This window comes from Lissotriton helveticus, chromosome 11 (genome assembly GCF_964261635.1).
Source record: "Lissotriton helveticus chromosome 11, aLisHel1.1, whole genome shotgun sequence".
NCBI lineage: Eukaryota > Metazoa > Chordata > Amphibia > Caudata > Salamandridae > Lissotriton > Lissotriton helveticus.
Genome location: NC_136072.1, coordinates 551,030,601 through 551,051,931, shown reverse-complemented (window position 1 = coordinate 551,051,931; position 21,331 = coordinate 551,030,601). Strand labels below are relative to the sequence as shown.

Sequence of the window (21,331 nt, the reverse complement as noted above, 5' to 3'; positions counted from 1 at the left end):
GCATTTAAGACCTCAGTCCACATATAAGAAGGCCCTCTGAAAACAGGTGCACAACTTGACGGCCATACGCATGAAATTCCAAATAGCAATGCTGGCACGTGGAATCTGGAATGAATGGGAAACAAAAGACAAGCATCTCTGATGAGGACCAAAGTGTGAGAACTGAATGCCGGTAAAGAAAAACAAAATGAAGTGGTACAGCAGAAACAGCGAGTGGCGGTGAGAACAGAAAAAGGCCCTAATGAAGCCACCGACAGAAACACGCGCTCCCCACTCTGCTGAATAGAGACCTGGGATGCAAAATGGGCAAAAAGTGAAGCAAAAAGGCCTGCTCTGAAAAGCATGCAACCCACTATGCTGGCCAGACACCGTAGGACGCAAAAGGAGAACAGCTTTACCGTCCCCAGAGATAAACCAAGATGAAGTGTAACAACAGCCTTCATCTTGATTACGTTGAATAGCCGCCACTAGTGCCAGCTTTGTTAAAAGCATTAAGTACCACTACCTACTGCAATCTCGCCAGACTTCTGAGTCTACAAACTATCCAAAAACCATAGGAAACTAAGGCATCTATCTTAGAGTGGTAACTGAGAATTTGCACTTCCACCAATATCGGGCACCCTGAATATGCTGTATTCCACACAATTAATTTTTCTGTAGCGTGGTATGGATCATGGCCCCACAAGTCCTGACAAACTCCTATGCTGTCATTCCCCCACTGGAAGTTATTTGCTGTCTGGATGTATGGGATTGGCTTTCAGATAGCCTAGCTTCCATTATTATTTATTATGGCTTTGTTATTGGCAGATCTGCACACCCTCAAGTGGGGTTTCCGATGAAACAGAAGAGCCACTCAAGTTGTCCACGGCTATTATCCTGTCACTGGGTGAGTTGGTCATAAATGTATGTATGTATATATTTGTGATACTGCAAGTATATATTGGCCTTTACTAGGGATCAGGTCCTCTGTAACATTAATTTCTGTACACTGCCCTGCACGTAACTTGATCGTCTTAAAAGCTACTATTGCTTCAGTATTTATCTCCCCCCTCCCCCAGTACATTGGTTGGCTTGCTACTGGAATATGGTGCCCAGTTTACTATATACAGCTATAGTAGTCACGTGAGTACCATGTGCTTGTAAGATCATCATTAAATGTTGCAGACCATTGATAACATACCTCCCGGACATGCGTTGAAGAATGGCCTTGATGGGCTGCTCCCCGGCGTTGAGTTCCTTCTTGCATAATTTTATGTTGTGTTATTTTTCAATTATGTCTATTTTTTCTTTTCACTTTACTCTTGCAGCCCATTCTCACTCTAGTGAGGTCCTTAAATATTTTGAAAGTAGCTTGATGCAGATAGGTGCAGATTCCCGTGCCACAACATTACAGCTGCTCTGCAAGCTCCTTTCGGAAACTGGTAAGACTGTCAGTGGGTGGGTGGCAGTGTGTGATTTAGGCAGGGAAAATAGTTAAAGGGATATAATGCTTGTCATAGAATCTGGAGCCCTAAGTTGTATTCCCAACTTACTCACTTACTTGTCCAACATGGTGCAGCTATAAGCAAAATACTTCAATTTTATATTCTTCAGCTACATTAACTGCCAACTTTTCCTGGTAGAGCACTGCAATTTACGAATAAAGTCTTGCTTACATCAACTTCAATTATGTGAATCATGGTGAAGAAATAAAGGAGTGCCACTGTTTTCTTTTCGGTTAATTGTTCCCTTTGTGAGCCATTAATGGGACAGGGACACTGTGAAAACCTATCCTGACATAGACACTGGACAGGAACAAAAAAGGAAATAAAATATGGAGCAGGTCGACACAGACCCGCTCAGTGGTACATGATGACACAGACATGCACGGCGAAACAGGAAGGCATTGATAGCCCCATGGGGCTCACAGTCACAGACTCACAAACCAAAACTGAAAGACAGGACCCTCAGGGTGGTAATCACAGTTGATAGTGGAAACTTCCCTACTTATGTATTAATCTTGATCTTACAAGTCAATATCTATGTGTTATGAACATTTGGTGTATGGCTTTATTTAATAGATTCAGAAGGTGCCTTTTATCTGGATGCTGTCCGACACGTGCTTGAGGATGACAATCGCAAGGTACCATCAAGCTATTATACGTGTGTTAAAGTACTTTCATAATTAGCAACTCAATCTAATTAAAGTTATGCAGTTTTTGCATAGTGCAGTAGTCCTACTTACATGGACTCAGAGCTGTGGTTTGCACACCACAATCTGTCGACTTTCTCCAAGGCAAGTCTTCAGTGGAGGTGTTGGGTCATGCAACCTCCAGCCATTTCTGTCAGTTCAGTGTGTCTTGTGTTCCATTGTCTCCCTGTCCAAGTGGACATATCCCAGTTTTCCTGCCCTAGTCTGTGTCAATGCATTATTTTCAGACCCAATCCCAGAGGTTGCTGATCCCTAATTGTTTAATAAATGTGTGTTAAAAGAAAGTTTGTGTATGCTGTTTACATATTTGGTCTGTATTTCACATTGAGTTGATCTGTAATACCCCTCACTGAGGAGGAGAATGTTGATGATCAAATAAGGGGTTTTGAAGTTCAGAATAATAATATCTCCTCAAATCTTTAACAACCGTGGTGTAAGGTATTTCAAATGTCTCTACCAAGAATAATATTTGGGCTATGTCTCAGCGAAATCCCACCAAACGTGGATCGATAATACAGGATAATATTCAATGTGCACGTTTGAAAAGTCAGATTGTGATATAAAATATGTATTTTATGTAGAAATTGGAATATATGTGACTTTCTTGATGCCATGTATGTCCACAATGTGCCTGACTTCAGTGCCATGGAGAAAGCAAGTAACTCAGTATTAGAATCACCATGTTCAGCATGTTAGCAAGCACAGGACATAGGCACAAAGGAAAATCAACAAAGCTGTTTTCTTTTGATAACGAACAAAAGGCTGTATTGCCATAACTTTGTCTCTATTGGATTCTCTTTGGGAGGTGTATTGGGTTTGTCATTTTTAACCTCAGGGCACGATATAAACCAAGTTATCCTTAGATATTTTTCAGATTAAACCAGGAACATAAGAGACAGGACTCTGCTAGGAATGTTAGAATCACAGAAATCAAGCATGGATGTATTCTTTGGCAGTTGAAGCCATTGTGGCCAGATTGTGCAAATATACAGCGTACAGAACCATGTTAGGGATGTGAATTTTAACTCAATACTGGATACAGGAGACTATGACTATTTACGGTCTTGAGCCAAAACAACTTCTTGAAAGTGATATGGATCAACCAAACAACAAGGTGTGGGACAATGAACTCTAAGTAATGCAACCCATTTGTTATCTGCTGTCCATGTTGGGATGTCTGCTCAATCTTACAGGTGGAGTTAGACAGCGGCCATCATTCTTCCCACAGAAGACTCTAGTTTTTTTTTATTCCCTCAGCAGTGGAATCCACAGCCTATTGAATTCTCATTTGCATTTTTCTAATCAATATCAGGTCCTGAGAGCTTTTTTGTTGTTTGTAACCTACCCTAGGCATATTTTGCAATGTTTTTTTTAAATCTTTTATCAAATCTCAAGCACCTATAGAAGGTGTAGCCCACCTGGAATATTTGAATATTCCCTCAATCACACTTCAGTCAGACACTCTGTAAAAACAGTTTTATTAAATTGACTCTAGTTTCATTCTCAGAGTGTCATAATAGCCCTTTTTGCAACATACTTTAAAAGGTTGTATCCAGTTACTGGATTTCCACACATAAAAATGTATATCTGTCTACTCTGTGGACAAAAGGAAGGAGAGAATGCATGGTTTTCTCACACTGCCTTGCTACTTTCTCACTGGAATGTGTGATTTTCTCCTATTCATACACCAAAAGGGTTTCTCACTAACCATGCTTACCTTTTTTCTTAATTACAGGTTATTCTTGCCACTTTAAGTTTAATGTCCAGTTTAACAGCCAAAGGTGTTTATGATGTGAACGGAAGAGCTGTGATGGATTATGTGCTTAAAAAAACCAGCCTCCTTATCAAAGAGCAGGTAAGTGGCAGATGTAGATATTTGGGTAGGTGAATGTGTTAGGGAACAGCAACAGTAGTCAGCACACAAGAAATAAGTGGACCTTTTAGCCCCCTTGTGCCCCAATGTAGTTACTTTGCCATATAATATACATCGGCAGTGTCACATATTTGCCCCTGGTGGTGGAATTTAGACCTCATGTCCCTCTCGTTAGTTCCCATAGTCTCACCTTGACATTCTATGTTCTTCATTTGAGCTTGATGTTCCCTACTTCCACTCCAGTGCGTATTTCTCCCTCTGTCACTTTTATGGGTGTCCCTTATCCATTTGTCTGCTTACATTTGCACCTGAAATTCAGCAGCTGCCCATCAGTGCCAACACTGTACATGCCTTTTCTTCATGTCTTGTTATTCCAGGGTGCCCATGATGTGAACCAAACCACTCAAGTGAATTTACTTATAGCTTTCACTTCAAGAGTCATTCTTCCAGTACACCCAATCTATGGTTTTTCAATTATTGTGAAAAGTTTAACCTAGTGTACCCTTACTATTGTGGGGTCTGAGTTAGTGATGTCAAATGCAAGTGGAGTCGTTGTCCCGAAGTTCAACTATTGCAGCTGGTTTGATTCGTACTGTGGCACTTCTGGCAATGTTATAACTTTTATCCTGCTCTTATGTTGTGCAAAATCGTCCACTGTTGTGAACAACGAGTTTCAGAAAGTGGTCTGATAGGATCACTGACAGAATATCGACAGTCAAAATATCGAGTTGCCAAAATATCGAGGTAAAAATATCGAATGCCAGAATATCGACTTTCTATCTACAAACAGGTAAGTACAAAAATATAGACAGTCAAAATATCGAATTTTTTAAATATCTTAAAATTAATTTAAAACTAATATAATAATAAATATAATTAATTTAAACATACTTAAACTACTTAAATAAACTTCAAATTAATAAATAATTAATGTAACTTAAAAAAAATTTTTTTTAAAACATATATGTATATTATGTTGTCCACTTTGGGGGCCTATGGGGAACCACTATTCAAGTAAAGATCTTCCTATCTATAAGATGTTTGAATTAACCCGATTGATACCCCGCCCCACTTATATGTGGACTAATGCCGATCCACGGCGAGATTTAGCATTTTTGCATTTTTCGTTCATTAACTTTACATTGACTGGCTTTGAAATGTATAACTTATGTACATGCATGTATATATTTTGAGTATGAACATGTCCCCCATAACTTAAGAGACACATACAAACCTGTATTTCAACATTGACTAGGCTAAGATGGCGGCCGACACGGGAATGGTCCTGTTTTGCCAATCCGTCGTCGCTGTTGTCTGTTCAGTGACGCGGGAACATTTAAAATGGATGTTTAACTGGTAACTTTGTAACACTGACGAAGGAGTATATCCGAAACGCGTCTGTTCCGTATACCATCTGCTGAATAAACAAATCGATGGTGGCTTCCTGTGTGCCCGAGTTTCTGTTATGAATTGGCAGAATTGGTAGCGCTATATATATATATATACATATATATATATATATATATATATATATATATATATTATTAACAAAACATATACAATAATTTTTTCCGTAGGATAGCGAGAGGGTTAAATTTACTATTCCCACTCCATAGAGTGCAACAGTAGGGAAAGCGTTGGATAGCGTACGGGTACAAATTACTATTCCACTCCAGAGAGCACAACAGTAGGGAAAGCATTGGATAGCGTAGGGGTAAAAATTACTATTCCCACTCCAGTGAGTGCAACAGTAGGGAAAGCGTTGGATAGCGTAGGGATAATAATTACTATTCCTACTCCAGAGAGTGCAACAGTAGGGAAAGCGTTGGATAGCGTAGGGTTAAAAATTACTATTCCCACTCCAGTGAGTGCAATAGTAGGGAAAGTAAATACTTCATAAATAAATATAAATAACATAAATATTAATACCAATCACAAATTAATTAAAATATTTTACCATTTTATAAAATATATTAATTAATCAATTAAAATTACAAATAAAAATTAACTAATATTAAAAATTACCTACTAATACTAATTATTTACCAATTACCAATAAATTAATTTACAATATAAAAATAATTAAAAATTAGACACAAATAAAAATATTTAAAAAATGTAATTACTTACAATTAAATTACTTCACAAGCTATTCCCCTATAAACACACAACCCAGTACAGAAAATAATGTAATAAAAGTAACATATTTATCAATTAATCAATTACAATAAATTACACATTTTATTTTAATTAGTTACCAATTAATAAATAATTACTAATTAATTCTAAATAAATACCAATAAATAAAATAACATATTTAATTAATTATAATTAAATTACTTCCCACCCTATTCCCCTATAAACCCACAACCGGCTACAGAAAATAAATTACTAAAATTAACATATTTATCAATGAATCAATTAAATTTAATTACCACTTATATTTAATTTAATTACCAATTAATAATTAATTGACAATTAATTTTAAATAAATACCAATAAATAAAATAACATATTTAATTAATTATAATTAAATTACTTCCCACCCTATTCCCCTATAAACCCACAAACCCACAACCCGCTACAGAAAACAAATTACTAAAATTCACATATTTATCAATTAATCAATTAAATTGAATTACAATTATATTTTAATTAATTACCAATTAATAATTAATTGACAATTAATTTTAAATAAATACTAATATATAAAATAACATATTTAATTAATTATAATTAAATTACTTCCCACCCTATTCCCCTATAAACCCACAATCCGCTACAGAAAACAAATTACTAAAATTCACATATTTATCAATTAATCAATTAAATTTAATTACAATTATATTTTAATTATTTACCAATTGATAATTAATTGACAATTAACTTTAAATAAATACCAATATATAAAATAACATATTTAATTAATTATAATTAAATTACTTCCCACCCTATTCCCCTATAAACCCACAACCCGCTACAGAATTATATTACACAAATATTAAAATTAACTTACCTTAAATTCGATATTTTAGTTGTCTATATTCTATCTACTCGATATTATGTCCGTTCTATATTTTTTACTCAATATTATGTCTAGTCGATAATAAAAACTCGATATTTTGACTCTATACCGGTCTGATAATATCCTTTAGTTATTCTCTTTCTCCTTCATTGCCCTCCTCTTCCACAGGCCTCATGTATGATTTTGTATTGGGCACTTATATTAAAAATTATAATTAACTTACCTTAAATTCGATATTTTTGTTGTCTATATTCCTATTCCCCTATAAACCCACAACCCGCTACAGAATTATATTACACAAATATTAAAAATGATAATTAACTTACCTTAAATTCGATATTTTTTGTCTATATTCTGTCTACTCGATAGTATGTCCATTCTATATTTTTGATTCGTTATTATGTCCATTTTATTCGATATTAAAATTTTCTAGCCGATATTTTGGTAGTCTATATTCTGTCTAGTCGATATTATGTCTATTCTATATTTTTTACTCGATATTATGTCTAGTTGATAATAAAAACTCAATATTTTGACTCTATACCGGTCTGATAATATCCTTTAGTTAATCTCTTTCTCCTTCATTGCCCTCCTCTTCCACAGTTCTCATGTATGATTTTGTATTGGGCACTTCTTCTGTTTCTTCTCTTTTCTTGGACCATCTCAAGTCCTTTGGGCAATTACACTTTGATCCTATCTCTAGTAGATGGAGGAAACACCTGTCATCTGACTAGGGGCCAGGAATGGGTGTTGGATCAGTGCTCTTCACCGGTGCTTGTGGGGCTGCAGGTGATATGTGGCAGCATGAGCAATGGCAGGTGGCATGGTGTCTGAAAACGGCAGTATTCTTGGCTTTGTCAGTGTCTCTGGGAGAGTAGGCCACAGTGGCTTATGGTCTCACCAATTCCTCCATAACAGCAGAGGTGCCATGACCTTCTTGATCACTGTGAACCAGGTAGGACTTCCTCAAGCTTGGCCAATGCATCCATGTTACAGAGTAGTTGTACCAAAATGCACAACTCAAGTCCATGCTCAGTAATATCTGTGGGGATTGGGCACAACTGATGACGTCTGGTATCCATCTCTTTGGGGCCTGACCATAATCCAGAGTGTCTGCAATCCATGCTTAGTCTTACTCTTGGGTTCCCATTAAGCTCAACTAATAAATGAGCCAGACACTGTCCATAGTTTTTTTTTTTACCGGAGGCATCATGCCAGGAACAATTCAGATGCCTGTCCTTATGTTGCATCGCATTGTAACAATGGTGCTTGAATACCTAGATCCCATCTTAGTAACCTGATGCACATGTTGACTGGCATGAGTGCAAAGAAATAAGATGCTCAGACATTGTGAGAATGGGACTCGCTCCATACACGTCTCAACAGCAGTGCTCCCATGCAGTACATAAGCCTACCACACAATCCAGCCTATGTGAGACAACTGGCCCTTAGACTTTGTCGGGGCTAACTGGGAAATTTCTTGGGTGATTGGGCACAGCACATGGGCATTCAGCGAATGCACTGATAAGCTGTGTTTTTCACTGATAATACATTATCTAGTGGGCTCCTTTCTGTTACATACCCCGCTTTATCGTCGAAATGCCTAACAGGGCAAACTACCAAATCCTACACAAAGTAGCACAAACATACTTCAAATCAGTATCTCATATCAACACTGCCTCCCAAAAATGCAGTTCCCGGTTTTGTCCTATTGAGTGTAAGAAGTACCATAATGTAGCACATACTTCCCCATCAAGCAGCAAGGGGAGGGCTCATGGGGCATCACAATCTTTGTAGTGAGCAAGAGAGACTACCTTGTGGTGCCAGAGGTGCAATGTCTCAGATGTAGTGCCAGTGCATCAGAACCTTACATATTATAAGTGAGTCCACCGGTATTTTGACTGTATATGAATGCTATACACTTCTCCGCCAAATGACCATATACTTTTATTCTCTGTAGAGCAGAGCATGGGTGCATAACCTAATTTATACATTTTTATTTACATGTTTGCGGCTAGTAGTTTTAATTTCACATTTGAAATTAAGCCAAGAGGTTCTCTCTGTGCTTACAACCTTGATTTGAAAATTGTGGTGTTTTCACTCTCAAATCTCTTGAACCTCCATGAGGAGAGAAAACACAGTGAAAATGATGTGAAAATATATGTTACTTTACTTCTCTTGCTTTTCCACATTTTCACAGGGCACTAGTCACATGGATCCTGAATCTGATGTTGAAGAAGAGACCATCCACATCCAAATCTCTCAGCTCCTCAATAAAATTGCATTACGCCATAAAAATACTGACGAGGTAAGTGAGAAGGATGTGAAATAAGGTGGGTCAATAAACTAGAAGTGTACAAAATATAAATTGCAGAATGTCCAAAGACTCCTCAATTCCCAGGTTATCTTCATTATCCTCTAACTCACAAAATAGCATGTTTTAGTAAAGCTCTCTCTGCTGCAGGTTTGTATGTGGGAAATATGCACATAGTGATCTGAACCATGAATGCATGTTTAAAATGCATTCCTTTTCCTCCCAAGCCGTTACCATGATTTGCCTTCGTGAAAGCACTGGACTATGGACTAGTATTTACTATTCCAACTCCAGTCTGTGCAACTGTAGGGAAAGAGTTGGACTTAAAGTACAACATTAGTCCAACAACGCTTTCCTTCAGGGAAGTGGTTGTATTGGCTTGCTTGATAAAGGAATGCATTGAAAAGACACATTAGGGCACGTACAGCAATTACGAGTCTTGCAGGGCAATGCGTTGGGATCTTAAATACCTTAAAAACATCTTGTCTTCCTGCCAGAAGCTGCCAGAAAGACAGTGGTCCAGTCTTTAATCATGTTGAGACTGTATTACTGCATTGTTCTGTATCTCGGAGTGTCACAGACATGATGAAGAAGACGACAGTGGGTGCAGAATATGGCATCTTGGCTGCTATTTCATCTGCCGTCTCACCATCAGCCCCAGCTCTACCAATGCTGCTCTGGCTTCGTTTAAGGCATTGGGTATATTTCAAAGCCATGTGCTATTGTCACAAGATTCTCAATCGTAAAGGCCCTAAATATCTTCACCTCTGATCACACCTTATCTTCCTAAAAGAAATCTGAGATCAGTTGATGCCTCTCTTGCATCTATCACCAGAATCAAAAGTGCTCACATTGGAGGCCGTTCCTTCAACTACTTGGCAGGCAAGATGTGGAACTCCCTACCACTTTGGCTTAGGCAAGAAAAATCTGAAATACGATATCGCAAGAATTTAAAAACATGTTTTTTCACGCTAACTTAGATTAGGGGAATTCATATTCTTACTCTGTATAATAGGACTGATACCCCAGTGCTGGGACACGCAGCTGACGCAGCTATGTGCTTTATAAATCTCATTATTATTATTATTATTAGTGGTTTGGACCAAGTTGTTAAGGCACAGCGTGATTTGAGACGCGGTGTAAAGTCTGTTTCCTCTGCTGCTGGGATAGAGGTCTGCTGTCCCATGCAGTCCTCATTCCCAGCATTTTCGGCATTCATAGAAGATTGTCGAATCCTACCTCATTTTTTTTAATGAGGCAGGAGGTTTTCCAAATTATTCTAAATAGCCACTTTGAAACGAGATTGAATGGCACATCAGTCACATTGCAAAACATAGCTACTCAATCTGCATCTCCTATTTGCTACTTGCCCGATGATACATCAAGCACCAATATTTCAAATCAACAGGGTCGTTCATTCCCAGCCATAGCTTTGCACACTCTGGCACATTTATAAAGATAGTTCTGTTTTGTGATTGTTATGAGGATAACAGCAGATAATAAGATAATTTACAAAGCAGCTCATGCGCAGGGTTTTTGGAGAATAAATGTTGCACTCATTCTCTGCAAATAATTGCTCGGATATAGAATCACGGATTGTAGCATTGAACAGGGTTGGTGCTACATCAGTGTAATACCAGCAATCTGTCTTGGACCCCATCAGCAAGGAATGGTATCAGGAAGGGGATAATTCAAATGTAGCCCCATCTCCAGAAGACCCACCAGAAACCCAATGACTGTTTATCTGTGGGAATGCAGCCTTATTAAATGCTAATGATGCTTATAACACATTCGCTGCTCTTTCTTGCAGGGATTTTGGAAAGAGATTTTGAGCTACATGCTGGAAGATGACTATACTTCATCTGTGCCAGCACTGTGCCATATGCTACTTGTTGTAGATAAGAAAGCAAGCATCAACTTTCATGAATGTGGTGAGTCTTAAGCATCCTACTCATTGACACAGTGGGATCTACCATTCAAGGTGGTTAATGCTTCCTCCTCCACTCCCCAGATCCCCTCTTACGTTGTTATGATCAGGCTTGAAGAACCAGTCCATTAGCTCAGGATGTTATGGTTGAGTTACTATAGAATATGGGTGTCAATATTTCAAATAACATGTATTGCTCTCCTTTTAGAGATATATGTGTCTGTGCTGATGTTGCTGCTCGCTGTGAGCCATATTCACAAGGAATTAACTAATTGCTGTGCCTCAAGCCATTTGGCTGTGCCACGCTGCATTAATTCTGAAGCACCTGGATGCTTCATATCTACAATGATATAATGGATCCCTTTGCTCTCCCAGTGCTGGTGCATAATTAGCTGACATGCACCTATGAAGGCACCCTTGTACCATGGTGCAAGGGTGGCTGCATCACAGGGATGATTGTTTTTGTGCAGTAAGGCATATCTTTGTTTTTATGCACTTAGGCATACCTTTGTGCACAAAAACAATCACAATAGGTAATTTCCTCTTCCTAAATGTGCTGCAGTATGCAGTACGCGTAGAAAGAGGTAAACAACGAGGAGAAATAAAAATATTTGTTCTTGTTGCACCTCCCTATACCTCCCCCTGGGGAGGTGTAGCATTCTGACACATTTCCAGGTGTACGATTTCTTGTAAATCTGGAAATGCGGCAGAAGCCTTGGGTGTTGCGCAGGAAATCTCACAGCAAAACCCATGGCACAACTTTTCCACAAAAAGTGTTGCGTGTAAAGGGGCCATATTTACAAGGGCAATAAAAGCCACGCAGGGTGGCTTTACCTGTCCTTGTAAATATGGAGCAGCAGGTTGCACTGCTGGTGTGTCTCAAAAAGTGATGCACAGGTGGCACAAGGGACTTGTAAATAATCCCTATATACTTTTTGTAGTTTGCCAGACATAAAGTTACTTTCCTGTTTGTTTCAGCTCTTAGTCTGGTTAATGCTCCCACCCCCTAAATGCAATGTACTAACTGTCCCAGGTTTCCACACACCATGAGGCTACTCAGGGCTCTAATGCTCCTCTTCATACCTTGGAGTATTCTTGCTCTCCATGATGTTACTTCTGTCTAGTATGTTGATCATGCCCTGCTGGGTATGGTACCTATTTATGTGTTGTTACTTTTGCCGACCGCAACAGGGATGTATTTTATTTCTCCATGGAGTTACTTTTAGTTATGATATTTGTCTCTGCAATGTTTCTGGTTCAACATTTTGGACTTCAGCTCCATACCTAAAATGCTAGTTATTGGCCCTCACTTGTAAGCAGGGATGCATGCTTAATGATGGTAAGTGAAAATAAATATTTTGACTGACTCCAAGGTTACGAAGGAGATTCGCATCTGGTGGTGAATACCTGTAATTGCTATAATTCCAGGGTTCCAATTAGCCCTCCCCGTTCAACTTTCCAGTGGATGTGTTGATAAAGTGCAAGTGACCTGGGAGATGGTATCATAGTCTATTTATTTGTCACTCATGTTAGGAGTCCTGAGCAGAATCGAACAGGCAAAATATGTGCTTGTTCTTGCTTGCCCCAGGTCGTTAACCTTATTAAAAAATAGATATGCAAGAACATGTTCTGGAGTCCTCTTTTTTCTGGGGTATTCGTTGTCAGAAAATGGCTCCCATTTTCCATGGTCCTTCAGGATGTAAAGCACGTCCACGGCTCCTGACGCATCCTCTCTTATCCCACTGGAGTCTTCTATCCCTCAATTAAAGCTGTAGCAGGAACCTGTGCATGACAGCTTAGGTAGCTCCTCCTCCAGCTTTCATTCCTTGACAGCAACCGCTAAGGGAGGGAGGAAGAGAATTGCAGCATAGGCTGTCAAGGTACTGTACACCCCTGGGCGCTCCTTAGTGGTAGGGGTGCCTTTGCCAGTATTTGCAGGAATTTCAAAGCATCCTCATGACCGCTAGAGGCTCATTGAAATGCCACCCATCATCTTCTTTACAGGTACTACTGGGTGTCTTAAGTGTGTGAGTCAGCCATATGTCTTCTTTTGGCAAGTATTGCTCAGTAATTTATGGACTGAGTATGACATGTCTTCGTTCTTTTGTACCTAAACAGCTAAAGAAATTCCAATACACAGACTCTTCATAAGATTGCTGGTGAGTATCACATTCCACCCCCATCATATTCCACCAGATCCCTCTTCCCAAGTTGTTTGCTGCCAGTTCTATGCAACCTGGTAATAGAGATCTTAAATTCAACTCAGATGTTATCCTTTTGAATTTGATGGTTTTATTTCCAGTCAAGTGGTTATCAGTACGACATGCTACTTACATTGTTCAGAAACAGCCAAAATGTGGTTGGTACTAAGTACTGCATAGAGAACAAGGTAGCATTTCCAGAAGTTTTAAAGGCTAGAGAATAGGAACTCATTAAAGAATCACTTTCTGAATTCTTTGTTGTGGGTTTTCAGGTAATTTCTTCATATCCTCGCTGGGATGTCGAAAGGGGAACTTCAGTCTTGGCTCTTCTCGAGCGCCTGATTCCTGCAAATTACCCATTTCTAGCAAAACTCCTCAGAATGAAGATCCCCCCGCTGATAACATATTTAGAAGGTGAGACCCCAAAGCATGAACCAGTGAGCACACAATTTAAACAAGTATTAATGGCATTTCAAACAACCATTGACCAATGACAAAGCCATTAAGTCTGGTGTTGGCTGCTAGCTTTTAGACCTTGTCCACTCATGTTTTTTTCACGGTTTTTATAAACTTGTATTGTGGGAGGTGATGCCAGGTAAATACCAAGATAAAAAATACTGTTTTGGTCTCAAAAGGTCACATTCTTATTGTTGTCCCTGGAACTAAATGAAAATAATTTGTGTGTGGATGTGCTCCTTGTGAAAAAGCAGAACGCCATTGTTCACAGTGAAGTTAGCCAACGGCAGAATTGGCCCATGATGTATGCTGTGGAGGACAGAAGAGAATGTGAATGATAGGACACGTTAGACCAGCAGATGAGGAGGTCTGGCTGAAGGCTTGTATAAGTAAGCAAAAAAAGAAATAGTCACAGTCTTTCTTTGTAGCTGGCCGATGCCATACTCCAAACCGAATGGGGCAATAACAGAAACGGAGTCAGGTATCTTCTTGCAAGTTCTGGGTTACTTCCGCATATAACAGAAAGGCAGTTGACACATTGGTGTGCCGAAAAAATCAGTTTAATACAAAGCTTCTGCCATGAAGCGCTTCATCTGTCAGACGCAGCCTTGATCACATAAGAATGCGGCATCTTGATTCAGTGTTTTAAAGTACATATGTGCCAAAAAATTCCATAAACATAGAAAAAAATATCTCTTCAGGATATCCAAGGTCAACATTATTTTAGAGCACTACCTGTTTTGGCACCTTTTCTTTTATTTCAATTGTGACTTATTGTAACAACTCAGTAGCACCAACTCTTCTAATGACTAAACTTGAAACAAAGACCCCTGGTGGCCTCAATACAGAAGAGATTTTTCACACACATTTATAAACACCAAACGCTCTCTCTTTGCATTTGTATTAGAAGTAGGTATTAGTCAGGGTACATGGTAGGTTAGATTAGTCTACTCGGTCATAACATTGTTTGTGTGATGACTAAGGATGAACAGGGTATTTCACAGCAATTAATATGAAAGAAAATGTTAGAACTCTGGTACAACCATATGTTGCAGTTAAAAGTAATGTTTTAAATGTTGCATAATTGAATCCTACTATGTGAGAAGTTCACATGGAGGAACATTTAGAAAAGTTGGTGATATTATGTTGTTAATAAATTGATTGATACATATTTCTGTAAGGTTAGACACCCTTGTTTTCTGAAAAACAAGATTTATATTTCAGCCTGTGTAGCAGATATCATGCGGAAGTGTTTTATTGTGTTTTTTAGGTAGAATTAATTGAACATTATAATGTCACTTATGTGAATTAGTCGGGTAGTTCCTACAAATCTATAAAGGATCTCCACGTTTTAGACAACATAAACTAAGGGATTGGTGTCCAGACTGATTCCAGACACCCCCAAAGGATATGTTAGTATGTAGACCAGCTAGCTCACAGTGCCACTATAAGCCCCACAACCTTACCGAGGAGAGAATAGTTTCTGGCAACTATCGAACATGAGAACCCTGACCCCTCAGGGATCATGGAAACAGTACAATACTTTTTGCTTGGTCACTTGTGCTCACTTTATCTCAGAGAGATACACAGACTAAATGGTGGGGGCGTTTTCAATAAGTATTTATTGAACCAGAGTCATTCTAGCATAAAATACATGTGCTGCAACAACCACGAGACAGAAACAGATATAGACGATTACAAGCACCAATAGAGTAAATAAAAAGTAGAATTCTACCATGGTGCTAAAATAGTGAATATATGCAGACATATAAATACATGAAGTTAATAGTGCGTACTCCTACGATGCAAACCCTAACTAGATGTACTTAAGTGTACCTAGCATGTATGTTGGTGTATAGCCCAGAACTTCTCCTAGGAAAGAGCAACCCCCAATACCTGATGTGAGAAAGCAAAGGGCCCCATCTTGGTCTCGAGTGGACAACCCACAAGTAATGTCAGACGACTACTAACTGGAGTGTCTGCATGCAGGGACTTCAGCGTCTCGTGTCAGCATGTCAGCATAGAATCTTTTTCTCCTCCAGCTTGCCCAGCGAAGATGTGGTACTTATATACCTGAAAGGTACCACCAGGGATTCTACCTAGATGTGCCATGGTACTGTGGGCATGTCAGCCAAGGATGACGATAGTGGTGACCCTTATACAGAGTTATTATGCACAAGATTGTAATCCTGCAGTGATACTAAGAATCCTCATGCATAATAAATTAGGCTAGTTTTTTTTAGAAAACTACACAACATTTATGCAGCACCTAACAAGGTAAAAGGTCAGGGCCAGAACTGTTATGTAGAGCAAGGTAGGACAAATGTAGGTAAAAGCTTGTGCGACTACCTAGGACTATATTGGGGTACATTGGGTATTATAGCAAATTAAGAAGTGTTACAAAATATTTGGTCTTTGATATAATAAAGGAGTATTTTTCTATGTGTATGTAATTTTAGAGCACATATGCATTTTTTACTCTGAACCACAACGGCGATCCCCTATGTGATCAAGGCTTCATCTGACAGCTGAAATGCTTATTGGCAGTAGCTCTGTAATAAACAGATTTTCTGCAAACAAGTGGTGTGGTGACCTTTTCTGTTATATAAGAAAGGAAACCAGAATATATAAACCTAAAATTACAACCAGATATAAGGAGCTAAGAGTGACATCAAGGGCACATGAACAACTAATGACCTTGAACTCAATTCCCTGGACGGGCTGAGCCAACAAACACATTTTGCACACTATGAATTGTGTGAATCTACTTCTGCTAGTGCTTGGTATGTAAGCACATTGCCTTTGAAATGGTGCCTGCTATTCACTTTTACTTACATATATTTCTTTTTTACCAACTACTATTTCAGCTTCCACGGAAAGAACCTTTGACTTGGCAAAGTGGAAATGCACGCTTGTTTCAGTAAGGATGAATTGCTAATGAATGTCACACATGACGCTTGTCTCTTTGTTTTCCATAGCCACTTATTCACCGTGAATATATGCAGATATTAAATTCACCCCATCATAGTGCTGTTCTGCTATGAGGTTGCAATATTCTCACCATATACCTATTATTTCTATGGATTATGATCGTTACTATGATGTTGATTATGATTGGGCACAGAGGGGGAGCAGCTGTACTCGGTACATAACATTTCCCTAATATGCAATATTTACCAGAAGCATTAAAAACCTTATTGGCCCAAGTTGACATTCATAAAACTGGAAATTGCATGCTTACGACACCTAGTCCTACATGTATCAGAGTTTATCTGCATGTTTTACCCAGGTAAATTACAGGCTCTACAGTGATCATTGCATTACTCATAATTCTGACTGTTGTTGCACAGGGCTACAAATGTAGCCCCTTACTGGTAATTGTTTCCTCCGACTCTTTTTTATCCCCCAGGATAGTCACACTAGCACAACATTCTTCTTTCTCTGGATTGTCACACTATCACTCTTCCCACTGCATTCCACATTATCAGTAAGTTCATATTCTGCAATCGGATTGGCACATGATCCATGCTCCCTATCTTCATTTGAATTGTCACTCTGTCACTGTATGTTTTGCCAGGCCATCACACTCCACTGAGCTTCTATTGTGCTCCTGAGATGCAATTTTATGTTCCTTGTGTTCAGTCTTCACCCTTGCTAACACGAAATGTACATTCTGCCCCCTTGCTGGATACCCAAAATGTTTTTGCATTCTGCTTCTAAGTATGTGATATTGTTGCATAGTCCCAATGTGTTTTCTGTCTGGATGGCTGCACTGTTGCTCTTTTCACAATAATTTGTGGGCAGCATGGTTTTGTTGCATGTGTTTCTGTGTAAATCACTGTCAGGGCCTCCTGTTTCTTCTGAGCACTGATATCACACCACACTATTTAAGCATTGCTGTATGTGTTCTCTGGTTCTTCTGTCCAAATATAATTTTGTCATTAAAGAGGTTGTTAGCTGAAGTTTGTTTACCCTTATCTTCTCAAAATCACTGCAGACGTCAGCCGTGGATACCTCATTTACGTTTCTATTACTGCATTAAAGTCTCTCACTGTTTTCCTTGCAGTTCCTGGGGACTATCCTAAAACAAGCCCCATACAGAGAATGGCATGTCTCTTTTATGGAAGAACTCACCGAACAGATTGACAGTTTTGCCCATCATGTGAATGAGGAGGTTAGTGCTCTAAAGGGTCAGTATTGAACCATTGGGGAAGTCAATTTAACACAAAGTCGGAGAAGGGTAGAACTGTGTATTCCATTAGTAAAGGCAATTTTTATACTATGGGTACACAGCATTGGGCGTAGCCTGTTGGGAAAATCAGGTATGGTTCTCCCACTCCCTGGAAGGACTGACCTACTAAGAAGCAGATGGAGATGAACTCCCTGAGGTAATCCTCTCCACTTGAATCAATAAAAGCCACAACATTTTAGGGCTATACTCATTTCCCTAATGGATCTCCTTTAGCCAATAGGTAGTCTTCATGTTAGAGCCAATCCCCATTCAGGGGATGTGAGGCCATATTCATGCAAAAAGCAGTGGAGGTATTGTTCCTATAAAAAATCAAAGAAGAAAGGAAGGCGGGCAAAGAAGGGGGAATCTTAAGGATTATTTCTTGGTGCCCTCACACATCACTGAGGATGTAATGCTTCATAGTGGGCTTGCTTCTCATAGGTCCAGCGCTATAATGCCCTACGGGCACCAAGAAGGGTCACTTTAGGGGGGATCTTTTTATTTTTGCTGTCTGATGAGAAGTGCTTGTGTAAGGGCATTTTGTATGTGAGGGGTGATGTAAATGTGTACAGTGAAGTAAAGGGAGACTAAAACTATCTAAGAGATACCGAACTGAACTGTAATGTGATGGTTCCCTTGGTAGGATTAAAAAAATATAATTTGGTTGGAGCTAATACAGAGGCGTGATGTACCCAAGTAGACTAAATCTGTGAGTGTGGTCAGGTTTCGATGGCCTAAAAAGGTTCCACAATGATTCGTCAGGACCAAAAATATGGGGGATAGTCCGACCCCACACCTAAGACATGATATGCTGATAAGGTATTCCTTTAAAAGAAAATACCCAGTTCAAAATGTTTAGAATTGATCATCTAACATAGAAAATAAATGACAAAATAAAGAAAACACTCAGTAAACAAATGTTTTGTATGTTTGGTTCAATGTGTCACCAGAATCGATTTTCCAACTTACTGTATCATAGTGTCTCTAAAGGTAGACATGCGCATGCTATTTTTGGCTCTGACCAGTCACCACAACGTGAAAGAAGTGAAAAACACACAAGTACATATAATATAACAGAATAAGCAAGTGAACATACATGGAACAGGGAAAATAAACCAATCTGTGTTACTCAGCGTATCATAAGTGATTGGTTGTCCTCCATTGTGAGTGACGGGTCTTACCCTTTGGATCAATTAATTATGCCCTATAGGTCAAAAGCAGAGGGTAGTGCTCAGCTGCTGACAGTGGAAAGAGCTATGATGGTCAGTAAAAAGAAACAGTAAATCAAGGGGACCCAAATGACTTAGTGTTAAAAGAAAAAGAAAAAGTTTTCAAGAGAAGCAACCATACTCACATGGTTTCTGCACGGAGAGCACAAGAGACCTACCATCCTCTGCTCGCCTGACTCAAGCCTGAGCAGAGGAGAAGACCTGTCATTGAAGTGTGATGACCTATTGGACAATGAGGAGAGGAGGGGAGGGGCGAGCTTGAGCCAAAAGGAGTGAGCTTCTCACGTGCTGATGTAACAGAGGTATCATGCCTCAGTGGCGCCTATCTCAGAGTGTGCAGTGGTTAAAAGCTGGGCATCCCAAAGTCATCCATGGTTTTTGTAAGGTGGCCTCTAAGTAGTAAACTAAGACAGTTGAATGTTTTTTTAATCAAGGGTAATGGTAAGAGAAAAGTATAGTAAACTTAAGTACTCTTGCATATACAGTGATGGAGAGCAAATCAGGTGCACATAACTCCTAGCGATCCCTCATGGTGGAATCTAGGCATATTGGCATCTGTGTTCATGTTGGAAATCTAGGCCACCTCATGTAATAAGTAACACGAGGCGGCCAAATGGTCTATTCCCAATGGATTAGGATGCTTGGTGAGCACTATTGGGACATGTCAAATGAGGAGAAGAGGAAAGAGAAGAGGTAGGCTGGAGCCAATAGGAGTAAGCCCCTCATGTGCTTGTGTAGCAAAAGTATCATCCCTCCGTGGTGGACATCTTGGAGTGTGTAGCGGTCAAATGCAGGCCGACCAAAGTTGTCAATGGTATTAGTAAGGCGGCTTCTGATGGATACATCTGCCAGTGGATTCCTCACCTTGTGAATATCCCCCTGCGTCAGCAACATTCGGAAAATTCTTTGTAGCTCGCCGGCGTGGACGACGTCACAAGAATGCACGACATCGCGCGTGGCTCCGCTGACGTCACCGACTCCATAATAGGCCTACGCCGGCGTGATGACATCAGTTCCCTTTTTTCCACGTCGTCGACGCTAACGGTTTCGGGGAACATCTGTAGCTGTTAGTAACTTTGTTACTGTTTTTCTCTGTTTGGTGTCTTCTTGCTTCTTTGTTTCTCGCTGAAGATGTCGTCTAAAAAGACCGGGTTCAAGCCATGTGGGGGGGGCGGCAAGATGATGTCGATTACAGACCCGCGCGAGGATTGTATCTGGTGCCTGAGTTCGGACCACGATGTCAAAGGCTGTTCTTCGTGTAAGAAGATGAACCCGAAGGCTCTTCGAGAGAGGGAAGCGAAACTTCTGGTGGCGAAGTTGAAAGGTAGAAAGGAGAAGAAGACTTCGAGATCGCGTTCGAGTAGGGCGAGGTCGAGGTCGAGGTCCCGCACGGCGTCGCCTTCGAGGTCGTCATCTGGTCATGCTTCGAGGTCAACGAAGAAGAAGCATAAGAAGCGAAGGCATGAATCTCGACATCACTCCGGTAAGGACTCGGAGTCGAGACCGAAGTCGCCTAAGAGGAGGCATAGAAAAGATGAGGTGTCTCCTTCACCTGGTGTTCCAGAAGGTGAGGCTTCGCCCTTGGAGTCACCAGTGCGTTCTCTGGCTCCGGTATCGGATCCCTCTCCGGCGGCGTCCCCGGCTCGAGAGGAAGAAGAGGCTCCATTACCTGAGGGCTCGATGACTCCAGTCCATCCGCCTGTGGAAGAGGAGGCGAATCTGGAACCTCCGAGAGAGCATCCTGTGGGTCCTTAACCGCCCTTCCCAGCTCCAGGTCAAGACCCTACTTCATTTTTAAACGCAATGTATGGAGTCTACTCTAGAGCTTTGTACCCCTCTGGTGCACCGTTGGGTCCCATGGGTCCATTGGTATATAATTTAGTA

At 39.9% G+C, this 21,331-nt stretch overlaps 1 protein-coding gene across 1 annotated transcript in view; it reads left to right on the top strand.

Moving 5' to 3' along the window:
* LOC144790667 (maestro heat-like repeat-containing protein family member 2A) overlaps nt 1-21,331 on the top strand; it is a 69,402-nt gene that overhangs the window by 9,116 nt on the left and 38,955 nt on the right. The window contains exons 3-12 of the mRNA XM_078665394.1: nt 808-886; nt 1,308-1,421; nt 2,061-2,122; nt 3,927-4,046; nt 9,290-9,397; nt 11,214-11,334; nt 13,449-13,489; nt 13,804-13,945; nt 16,855-16,907; nt 18,054-18,161. Of these exons, the coding sequence (XP_078521520.1) occupies nt 808-886; nt 1,308-1,421; nt 2,061-2,122; nt 3,927-4,046; nt 9,290-9,397; nt 11,214-11,334; nt 13,449-13,489; nt 13,804-13,945; nt 16,855-16,907; nt 18,054-18,161 (948 nt within the window). The remainder of the gene's footprint in view (nt 1-807; nt 887-1,307; nt 1,422-2,060; nt 2,123-3,926; nt 4,047-9,289; nt 9,398-11,213; nt 11,335-13,448; nt 13,490-13,803; nt 13,946-16,854; nt 16,908-18,053; nt 18,162-21,331) is intronic.